Here is a 12222-nt window from a genome sequence, read left to right as displayed (position 1 = left end):
GTTAGATATAGTGGATGCACAAATAATTTCCCAGGCAGAGTTGAATACTGTTTTCTGTTCATGTCTTTTGATAAATAAATCCGATTTGTGATTTCAAAGTACTGAATTAGGACACAAGACCTTTCCCCGAAACTCTCTACATTGTGAAGTGCTGATTGTCTCGCCATTAAAGGCAAAATTATATCAACTGGTTTTTCATTCAACTTATTCCAGCAGTCCTTCGGTATCAGTAAGCACAGATTGCTGCTACACCAACCCTGTGAAGTATAAAAGGGCTCTTGAAGAAGTCTTTGGTAAAACACTTCAACAACATCCATTTTAGTATGTCTTCAGTGAATCTTTACAAACAGAAGACTTTCAAGCTTCTACTATAAGAACCTCATAATACTGTGATTTTTTTTCTGCAACTGCAAAGAATTTATACTTTTGACATGCCATTTTATATTAAAATATGTATAAACAACTAAAGTAGTTCATATTTCAAAACGGATTATTTTACATTTTTTGCGGTCTTTTTAGAGATGCCCGTCTCGTTTTCATTGTGAACGAGTCAGATTAACTGCCTTACACAGCAATGTTTGATTCAGACATTTTCATTTGGCACTCAAAAGCAAGAACATTTTTATTTTACAATACATTATCACTATCATCAATAAATAGTTACTCAAAGTAAAGAGTACTCTTATTGTTTATAAACACATTTAGGAAGTATACAGCATTCACAAAATAGAATAACAGAATTATTTCTACACATATGAACCTCAAACTTATTTATACCTCCAACAGATTTAGATTTGACCAATATCTGTCTTCTGACTGGAAGTGACATTCATGCTTCAGAGTGGCCCAGCCACAGTGCTGATTTGAAACCACCAGAGAATGTATGCAGTGAGTTAAAGATTAGGGTGATGGTATGGAGGTCTTCTAACCCTGGAGCTCATCACCAAAGATGTGTAAAAGCTGGTCAGCAATCAGAAGCTGACGCTGTAATCCCAATAAGGATTTTTTCATTGACATTAAGAAGTAAATAAATAATGTTTGACATGCCATTTTAGAAGGCTACTTTATATTTTTTTCCTTTAAAAATGTATACTACTTTTATGTTTTATGATCTTTTGAGAGATGGCCGTCTCATTTCCTGTCAGAGAGAATCGTATTGGTTGAATATAAAATGTTTAAATTTAAACTTCTCAAAAGGTTGGAAGTTGTCTATTTGGCTGCAGTGACTCAGAAAGTCTCATTGGCTTGGTAGTAATGTAGATTATATGACGTATTTTGCTGAGGTTTATGTGCAAATTGGAAGTAATTAGTTCAGTTGATAAATGAGCTGCTCTCCTTCGTTCCACCACTGTGTGTCTTCCCTCATATCCAGGAAACAGCTCCCAGAAAACTAGTACAGCTGTTCCCCCGGGACCGCCCGTGTATGTAGACCTGGCCTATGTGCCCAACCACTGCAGTGCCAAGAACGTGGACCAGGAGTTCTTCAAGAGAGTGCGGGCCGCGTACTACGTGGTGAGCGGGAATGACCCGGGAAGTGGAGAGCCCAGCCGTGGAGTTCTGGATGCTCTGCTGGAGGGGAAAGCTCAGTGGGGCTCCAATTTACAGGTACCTGAAACCTTCACATGTTCGACAAGAACACATGGAGACTGCAGTGTTTACAACAGTTAAACTCCTTCACATGTCGTCATGTAATAGCCTCAAATCTCAAAGTGTCTTATGTGATAAACCAACAGAGTAGAGCATGATTTGAACTTGAAAGTGAAATGACAACCTTTTTTTTTTTTTTTTGCTAAAAGCTTATTGAGCCCATCTCAGAGAGACAATACCTTCAGTCTGTAGTAGAGACACACTGATCCGATATTAATATCTGTATCGGTCCTGATATTAAAAAAATATTCTAGATCGAATATCGGTGACACGGTGCCTGATCCATAAGGGCAGATCTTTTCAGTCTAATTTTACGCTTTGTACTCTGAGCGACATCATGCTTTATTATTTATTTTACATTATGTTTACAATTCTTCATTGCACTTTCTGAAAGCAGTTTGGTGGCCGTTTATTTTTAACATGTTTGACCAAACCTATTGTTTTTGTTTCATTTTCTCTATTTCTTTTTGCATTATCTGTTATATTCCTAATTGCAATGACTGAACAAATTGAAGTTGTTTTTACATGTTTGACCAAGCTTGTGAAGCTATGGGTGTATTTCAGGGTGATCCTCTGGTGCAGAGTTAGCAAACAAATCAGTAATTGAGTGCATTTATGTCTGTGTTGAAAAAGAAAAAAATCTAATTCAATTCAGCAGAGTTTTTCCTGTATCGGATCGCTATGGGCCGATACTAAACCCCAGATATGTGTATCAGTATCGAAAGTGAAAAATATGGGTCAGTGCATCTCTAATCCATAGATATCGAAATTTGCAGCTGCACTTTGAGTGATTGGACTCAAGGAAATTTTAATTCATTGAAATTATTGGTTGTAATATTGACTAAAACATCCAGATACTTTGCAAAGCGCGGAACATTCCCTCCTGTCGCTCTCATTAAACAACCCAATTGTGCTGTGACAGGTGACGGTGATACCGACTCATGACACAGAGGTTACCCGGGACTGGTACCAGCAGACCCACGAGAGACAGCAGGACCTAAACATCATGGTTCTGGCCTCCAGCAGCACCGTCGTCATGCAGGACGAGTCGTTCCCCGCCTGCAAGATCGAGTTCTGAGCTCCATCCTTCCCCCGACCCACTCCTCCATCACCACCGCCCGTCTCATCGTCCGGATTTTGAGCGAGAGCAAGCAGCGCTCGACGCTCCTTCAAAAGCTTCTTACTGTATCGATCAGTCGCTGAAAACTCCTAGGCCTGTGATTTGTAATAGTTGGGGTTAGCGCGCAAAATAACGCTTGTGAGTTTCTTCGCCGACCTTGACACGGTTTTTGAGCTTCAATCCCATTCAAGAGCATTTAAAAACCCAACCACTGACAAGCACCGATTGGAAATCTGCTCCCCCCCCAAAAAAACACCTTTGAGATCTAAATGAAATCAGAATTTTCCAACATGACTTGCTTAAACAGTGACCTGCTAACAGACTGCACAGCCACCGTTACCATGAACACATCATTCAAAGCTCTCTTGTCTCTCCACAACACAACGCATCCTTTTCCAATCCAGCTCTCAGCTCAGTAGCATTTGTATGATCTTAATAACGACACCAATAGATGTTTTGTGACTAAAACCGCTCCTACCCGTCCTCTGTGGTTGAAGTTGTAGGAGGTTCCGCCCTCTGTCGGCTCTGTTTGAAACTGTTTTTCTTCTTCTCGGCTTTCACAGCTTATCCGCTGCATGATGCTTGCATTTGTAGCTCTGATGGTTTCCGTGAGCTGCGTAGGGTTAATTCTCTCTTTAGTCAACCCTCGGGCGTTGACGGCTTACTTCAGTCTTCGGCTGTCCGTGCTCAAGTGAACTCGGTGTAGGCGGCAGGCAGAGGAACGCTTCGACGTGATTCACGTGACGCTTCGTTAAATCTACGCCGTTGTCTTTGTTGCCGTATTTCTCCAGTACGCGTTAAGACTTATTGTTTATCAGCGCAGCAAATTTCAAACGAAGTAAGAAGAAGGTGAAACATTGTCGTCGTCTCCTTATGTTCAGTCACATTAAGCCATTTCTGTCAATACAACAGCAAAGTGAATTTGGGGGGACAGGCGGTGGTGACAAATGTAGCAAAGCTCTTCTGCGCGGCCCCATCACTGGGAACGATATGGCGCTGGAAACCGCAATATTTGTGTGATTGGGTTTATTTTACGAGAAAAACAAATGTGTGAAGGGTGCTGTGGGAGGCTGCTCTTACTCTACGTGCCTTTAGGTGGGGCTTTCAGAGAGCGGGGGATATTTTAGGGACGTGTCAGCCATTTTGAAGCAGAGCCACAAACAAGGGCGAGTCAAACCGACACAATTTTCAAATAAAAAAATGATTCAACACACACTGAAGCCGCAGTTGGAAAGTATCGTACGGAGTTGACTGCACACACTTTTCTAAAACAAAAGAGCTGAATTTTCCAGCCCATCATTTACTTTTGAACCCGGGAAAATCAGGTTGGATCCACGTCGTCGTGGAGAGGAACGTCAGGCCAAATACAAACGCACTTTTCTGAAGCGGGAGAGGAGAGTTTAAATGTTGAGTTTTGTCTGCCGTGGAGGTGCAAGTTGTCAGTGCCGTCACAGGAGATAATTCATTTGTAGAGTCAAAGAATATGCAAGAACCAGACCTTCCCTCCCCCCGACCGTAACGACACAGAGCAAAATCTGTAGAAAATAACCGCGTGTTGTAATTCCCAGGAAATGTTATAAAGCTGAGCATGAATGATTTTTCTGTGGCTGTTGAAATGCAGGGATGTGTTAGGTGTAGGACTGTGTGTGTGAGCATAGGCCGGACATTTTTAATTACACTAAATGATTTTTCTTCTTTATAGGCGATTACATTTCTGTTAGAGCACTGCAGATTTCTCTGCTGGTTCACAACCAGATGTTTTAGAATAGCATAATTTTAACGGATATGAAAGTTGTTTGGAGAGTTAAAGAGGCATTTAATTTTATTTTTTTGCTTAAATAAGAATTACATTTCAGCCAATATTTTTGCCTTCCTTTGTTTCGATTTTGGTCCTTTTGTCTATCATTTGTTGTTGATTGATTCAATCCTGAGCTTTGAACAGGAAGCAGTGGCGTTCCTGGCTCTAGCGTCACCCCGGACAAGCCCCCAAACTCCATATAAACAATTCTGCAAACCCAGTATTTCATTTTGTAACCCTCCAGGAAGTAAAATCATTGGTGGCGATAGCCTTGGGCGTCACAAGTTGAATTTTTATGCATCATGTTTTCCAGATTTGTCTCGATCAAAGGGAATCCTGACGCCAACAAAAGCATTGGAAGGATAACTGTCCTCACAAATGTAATAAAAAAGTTTCATGAACCGCAAATTATGTTCTTCAATAGATTTGATCAAAGTGTTTTGAATGACTATGATCAAATATGGTAACAGGTCTTTTAAAAACAATGAATTAACCTTTCAATTTAAAAACCTGTCACCAACCAACGCCAGAAAGTATGAGCAACTTTCTGGCGTTGCATACATACTTTAGAACACTATGGGGTCCCCACTCTCCATTGACTGGATAAGCAAATAAGCACAAGAAAACTCTTTTTTGTTTTTTGTTATGTGCTTTAGGCATCCCCACGCCATATTACCCTGGGTGGACAGCCACATCACCCTGATCAAAAACCTCTGCTGCCATCAAGAGCTATTATTTAAGCAACCTTGTTGTTGTCACAGGCTTTTACAATTTATGAACAAGAAACTATTCTTGGCTTGCAAATTTTGAAACGACTCCACAGAAGGCAAGGCATCGTTGCTACCTCATGCTAGCAGGATACCAGCGCCAATTTCTTTTGCTGTAAAACTGGCTCATGACAGCACTGCACACCTCATCTTCCAAACCCGTGTGCTCCATCTGCTGTCCTTTAGTCTTAAATCAAAGATGGCTGATGCAGAAGCTCATGTCTATTCATTGTAACCTTTGTCTCTACTTGTGATGCTTCAGGAAAAAAAAGACGGCTTATTTTATCCCGCTGTTCATGAATTTGTTATTTTGATGCCGGTTGGGGGGGGGGGTGGGAAAAGAAAAAGAAAAAAAAAAAAAAAAGCTGGGAACGCACAAACAAACTGTCTTAGTTTGGAAGGAGCTGGTTTACTGGAGGGCGTAGTGACGGGTCAAAACCAACACCTGAATGTCTGAGAAAAGGTCGTTTTCACTGCTTGTTTTGAAAATGTGGTCAGTTAGGAAGAGAAAGCTGCTTTTTTTTTTTTTTGTTTTTTTCAATGCGTGCATTAGGTAATATGGATGGTTTGAGTTGTTGCAATGATTTGTTGTGAAAATGTTGTGTTTTAAGTTGGCAGATTCCAAATACTCGGCCTTGGGGTTCTCCAGGCCGTAAGAGAATGCTGTGAAATGCTCAATAATGAACTGTTCACCCTCGCAGGAGGTAAAATGTTCTGCACAGGAGATCCGTTTCCTTTTTCTGAATGTAGAGTTGGTACGACCACATGAATGCTGCTGGATTAAAAACAAAAATGGGCAAAAGGGAAAAAAAAAACAACGTTTTTTCCCCCACCAGTTTAGATAAAAATTAAAGGTGGAGAATAGATTTATTTATTTTTTCCTGGTTCAGGAACAACAAAACCTTTAAGCTTATTTCTTTTCCCACTACAAACATGTGAACTACACAAAAATAAATAACAGATAAATAACTGCAGCTTTTTCCTGAATATGACTTGAAACACATGCAGACTCCAAACCCATACAGACGGAAACAGAAGAGCCACATGTTCTATTAACCTACCGAACCCAGATCTTTACAGATCGCTCCGAACGAACAGACCTGACAGAAAACTAAACTACCCTGTCTTATGAAACCAACTTCAGTGACAAGCTCATACAAACTCCTGAAACAACACAAAAATACCGTCAAGCTACAGAAAGGACGAACAAAGTGCGTCTTTCGGTTCCGGGTCATGTCCATAGCTGCGCTAGGAGATTTCAGAAACAGCATCTGGTGTCATCTGTCCATCTAATCTCTCTGCATGTGATTTATTTAGTTATAATCCTGAATGTAACTGTTTAACATAAAGATAATAATAATAAAAAAAAAATAAAAAAAAGACAGCGCTATTTTAAAGAGGTATATTTGAGGAAAAAAAATGCTTATTGTCTTAACTGGTACTGACATGAATTACAGTAATATAATCTTGGGCTGTGCTTTTATTGTTTGCCCTATAACATGTTGTTAAGAAGACGCTGTATTGGTAGTTCTGTTTCATTCTCTTTCTCTCTCTGTTTTTTTTTCTGGGGGTGCTGGGGGGATTGCATTGTATTAATCTTGATTCAGTTTTGTTCTTCCTATGTGCAATATCAAATATCTCTCTGTCTCTTTAACTCTGACTGGTAAAACTAGAACTACTGCAGCTCCATTGTAAAAGGGAAACAGCCTGGTGATCATCAATTAAACTGCATTGAAATCTAATCCGTGTCTCCATCTGTTCTGTTGGACCGCCCCTTTTTTATACGTCTAAGGAGAGGTCATACACAGGAACTGAGTTTTTAAAAGTAATTTCAAGGTGGGGGGAAAAAAAGAGCCCACTCGTCTGCTGTAGCTCCTCTGACATTGACTTGGTCGACTCTTTCCTCTTTCCGCCCTCGTCGCACTGGAACCAGATCCCGCCGCTTGCTCCATTGGAAAAATCTGGATAAACAAATTCCAGAGAAGATAATCATTGTTCTATTTTGGTCCGCCAAATGGGTTTTTCCATCCACTGCTGCGTTCCTGGCCGTGCCATGCGTAACCACGGCCACGAGGTATTGTTTTTACCACTGGGAGCAGCTGATTAGCATCTCAAAAGCTCAGATAGTAACTGAACTACAACCCCAAAGCAACGGAGAGGAGCTGAAATGAGGCTCCGTGGATGCGGACCAGAGAGAGGAGGAGGTTCAAACCGTCTCTTCCGTCCGTCACAGTGGGAAAGGATCACATCTAGGGCTACAACGATTCCTCGAATGATTGGAGTAGGTCGATTATTAAAATTCCTCGACTAACATCTGCCTGGAAGCTTCGTTAAATTGTAGCGCACCGTGTTCCGCCTGGATCATTATTTGTGGTGGGCAGCGCTCTCACTTCTGCCTATGAGTTGTTGTGAAGTGCCAGCAGGATGAGGTTGAATTGTCAGAGTTTGGGGCAGATAAGCATTGTTGAATTGCGTGGCGCGATGGTTGGACTACGAGAGCTTTTCTGTTGTCGGAACCGCGCCATGACGGTTTTGGAGCGAACGATTGGGATAGCGCAGAAAGAAAGAGAGAGAGAGATCCAATTCCTCGATTAATCGCAAAAATATTCTATAGAGTACTTGATTACGAAAATATTCTTTTTCAGCCGCCCTAATCACAAACTCAAGTCCCAACATCTCATTGCCCGGGTTTCTAACCGTTTAGCTAGACAGAGATTTAAAGACGAGTGGCTAAAGCAAATGATGAGGATTAGCAACCGATAGTATCATCCAGGACATCGTCGACGACTCTGAAGATACATTGATCAAGACGCCATTAAAGGTAAAGTTTTTGTGAACTGAATCGAGTCCTGTTCCCTAGACATATGCAGCGGTTCTGTGCCTGCAGCATCAGCTCCAGCCCCGTTGTGGAGCCGTAAAAACACCATCTGTATTTTCATCCGATCATCTAAGGGATGAGACGAAGCGGATCAGGAAACACGGTTCTGGATGTAGAACACGCCATGTTTGCGTATTCTACAGAGCGCTCAGTCAAGATTTTACTAAAGCCTCCCATTTGAATGTCTGTTTGTTTTGCGTGTGAAGTCTGTAATGAAAAACTTTTCCTCTCCCGTACATTTAAATGAAGTATTGTGAGGAAACCCTGACTGGTGCCAGGACTGCATGACTTAACGTCAAACTGTCCAGAGGAAATAACTCTCATCAGAATGACGAGCAGCGGCTCCCATTTAATGCTCCCTCCTCCTCCTCCTCCTCCTCCTCCTCCTCAGTTAATTCACCAGACAGAATGAAAGTCAAGAGTTTAAGACATAATTGCCTCTTAAATAAAAAAAATAACATTTTTATGCTCCAGTGAAACAAAGGATGGAGATAAAAGTTGAGAGGGAGCTTTTAATGAAATTCAACAGGCTGAAGAACAATTTTACTTTTCTATCATTGTCTATAACTCTGTAATAGTTTAGTGACCGAAGAGGAGAAAAAAAAAACATTTTAACTTTATAATAACAGAGAGCGTCTGTGAGAGGAGACTGAAAGGAACTGGCTCAGCAGTGGAGAAATTTCTCAATTTAGGGTTTTACGTCTTTAGTTGCTGCCGACAGTTAAAGGATTGTGTGAGATTTTCTGATGGCCACCCATCAGAGAATCTCTGATCGTTTTACCAGGTTACAAACACAAACTTTAATGCGTTTCAGAGCAGCGTTCCCACTGATCATAACATTTTCAAACTAAATCTGCTTAATGACAATTTAACAAAATTACTGATGAAACGTTTTCGCCACAATGAGGTGGTTTTTCGGCCAAATTTAGTCTAATCAGCAAACTTTTTTTAAGCCTCGCACGAGTCGCATGATCAACAACCGGATGTTAGTAGTGGCGGAAAAGACGAAGAAGATGACAGGAAGTGGTAGGAGGAGGATGGCGCAGCATGTTTTATTTTATTTTTTGTTAACATAACTTATTCAGGTTTTAATTGATGTTCTCAATAAATGGAAACACCTCAATTGTGAAATTGTTTTTTTTCCAACATTAGCAGAATATCGGTTTTGTGCAGGTTTGTAATGGAAACACAGTTGATGGTGCAGAGTTTCAAACAACCAGCTTGAACGTAGTTCTTGGGAAACAACAACCATCCATCTTAAACTTTTGCCACTTTTTTTGTCATTCTTTTGTCGGCCATTCCAACAATGCGATTTACTCTAATGATGTTTCTCAGTCTCCAGCAGGTTCTCTTCCGGGATTGCCTGGAACTGCTTCACCTTCCCACATCATGGTGCTTCCACCGCCGTGCTTTGCTGTGGCGATTGGCATTTTCAGTGCGATTGTGTGGATTTCACATAATGTCGAAAAAAAAAAATTCAAGGCGTTAAGAAATAATTTTCCAAAGCTTTAAAATATATATTTTTTTAGTCACTATGACATGGATAAGGTATTTATAAAAGCTCAAGGCTTTTTAGTGCGTTTTATTTCCTCAGAGTTTGTTCACCCTGCACCTGTCCTGGCGGCGTTTCTCAAATCAAATCAGCTTTTGATAAGCCTCTTAGAATCCGTGCTGCTTTAACAAAGTGCTCTTCACCCTGGTGGGAAGCGGCCGCTCTTTGATTAGGCTTCTCAAGACGACCTGCTGGAAAACAGCAGTCACCTCGTTAAGGGAGTAAATTAAAGAAGCTGCGGCGCTAAACGTCCCAGACAGAATGACATCAGGGATTTATTTGATTTTTTTTTTAACTTCCGGTGAGTCGGCCGTCTCTGTCTGTCCGTTCAGTCCCCCTGGAGGAGTCAATTAGAGGTGGGGGTGTCCCCATGGCAACGCACAGGAGCAACAGAGGACGGCATGAGTCATCACTGTTGTTAAAGGAGATCCAGAGAGGAGGAGGTAAATGGAGGTGAGGGAAGAAAGATGTAGGAGGTTCACTCTGTTCTGTTGGTATGGAGGCTGGGAGGGAAAAAAACAACTAAGGGCTGAAATCAAAAGCAGAGGATGAGAAAGAGTTGAGAGGATAAGACGGCAGGAGAAAGCAACAAAGGTTGAATGTGAGCAAGAAAAGAAACAAAGACATAACACAAGTAGAGAAACCGAGATTAAACGAGGTAACACAAGTGGAAATGAGAAGATGTTTATATATTTAGACGCTTTCAGCCAAAGGGATTTGCCAATACAGACGACGTCATATCAGAAGTAACAATAAGCTACTTAAAAGGAAGATATTCAGGTTCACAGCGCCCAATCAGAGATTTAAAAAGGAAGGGCAAAAGCAAATGAGGTGGATTAGCAGTGCTTGCTGACAACTCATTTAGTCACCCAGGAAATGTTACTGTGGAATATTATGACAGAGTATTAGGGTTACGCTTAGAAATGTAAAAAAAAAATACAACAATAAAGTCCATTTTGAGAATAAAGTCTAAATAATACATTAGAATTCAAATTTATTCTCTTAAGTGACTTTATTCTCATGCAAAGTTATTCTTGTACTTTTACAAGAATAAAGTTGTAAAACATCCTATTATTTTTTCCTCTAGACGTCTGGGAGAGTTCTGCGCCTCCACCGTCAGTTTCAACTTTGAGGCGCGGTTAAAAACACCACGAGTGTTTTCATCAGATTGCCAACAGCACGAGACAAAGCAAATGTACTTTTGAATTTTCTGTACTGAATTTGAATTCTGTCAGAGTTGACGGAGTAGCAAGTGAGGGGAGACAAAGAGGTAAGTTCAGTGGTTGCTAAAAGTAGGAGATGTTCTGACAAACCGGGTCTTCAAGCGTTTCTTGAGGAAGACGGACAGGAAAGCCTCGCTTCTGGTAGATGCATTGTCAAGATTCTGAACCATACACCACTTCAGGACGGTGCTAGCCGACAATCCGTTTATGACCGGAGTGACCGAGTCGTAACGCAAGTCTTTGAAGGCCAACATCGAAGATTTGAATCTGACGCAGGCAGATACGGGTGGAGCTTCATGAACATCGTACTCTTTTAGGCTGATTGAAGACGTCTGGACATTTTCACAGTACAGATTTGCAGACCGGATGGCGGAGCGCCGGAGGAGTCGAGGTGGGAGATGAGCGCAGATGGCTGGGTGGCATGTCATGTGTAGTGAGGCCCGATTCTTTTCTCGCGTTTAACGGTGTGAAGCAGCACAAACGAGAGACGGAGGCAAAATGATCTTTAAACGTCAGCTGGTCTTCAATCATGACAGCCCAGTTTTCATATGCAAGATATCAGGATTCAGATATTGTGGAGTACGGTGGGGTAAGCTGGAAGAAGTTTTCGAAGGGTTTATAGTTGGAGGTGATGAGCTTTCATTTTTGTCGATATGTAAGAGAGAGAGGAGACTGTGGTTATCAGGTGGAATGACAGCAGTGGATATAATCAGTAAAAAATAAAACAAAAAGGGAGACAAGTGAGAGTGAAACTAGGAGAAGTGTTGAAGCCAGAAGTGGTTGACGGCAGAGAGTAAGGTGAACCAAAACGAGGGATAGATGATGGAGAGAAAAGGGTAAAAAGGAGGAAAATAATCTGAGGTGAAGCAAAAACAGGAGGGGAAGATTGAAGTAAAACTGAAACTTAAGAAAATTGCAGAAATGGGGGATGAAGGATGGAGAAAAGGAGCTGCAACTGTTTGTGGAAGAGCAATAACAGGTTGTTGTGTCTGGACTCTGGCCCATCGGTCACAATGTGCGAAGTCCAGGATGTAACAGGGCCGTTAACATTTGGTCGGCTGCTCTTTGGACACAAACAGCAGGTTCAATTTGACATTATTTTTTATTTTATTATCAACACTTTTCATCTGTCCAGCGTCACCAACCTGACCTGAACAGCTTTACAGACGTTTACAGCTCCACTCTGCTTCTCTGAAGCAAATCAAACACACAATCTCTTTGGCCGACATTAAACAAT

At 41.3% G+C, this 12222-nt stretch overlaps 1 protein-coding gene across 2 annotated transcripts in view; it reads left to right on the top strand.

Moving 5' to 3' along the window:
* Positions 1-12222, top strand: part of map1ab (microtubule-associated protein 1Ab) — a 95473-nt gene that overhangs the window by 77629 nt on the left and 5622 nt on the right. Inside the window, exons 6-7 of one of the 2 annotated variants that reach the window (XR_003596759.1) lie at positions 1373-1605; positions 2570-3707. Coding sequence is in view for 1 of the 2 variants with exons in the window: in XM_028026903.1 (XP_027882704.1) it covers positions 1373-1605; positions 2570-2725 (389 nt within the window). In the remaining variant the exon portion in view is untranslated. Of the gene's footprint in view, positions 1-1372; positions 1606-2569; positions 7075-12222 lie in introns of those variants that run through there. The other variant, XM_028026903.1, reaches the window with a different exon arrangement.

This window comes from Xiphophorus couchianus, chromosome 2 (assembly GCF_001444195.1).
Source record: "Xiphophorus couchianus chromosome 2, X_couchianus-1.0, whole genome shotgun sequence".
NCBI lineage: Eukaryota > Metazoa > Chordata > Actinopteri > Cyprinodontiformes > Poeciliidae > Xiphophorus > Xiphophorus couchianus.
This window is presented reverse-complemented; position numbering and strand designations above follow the sequence as displayed.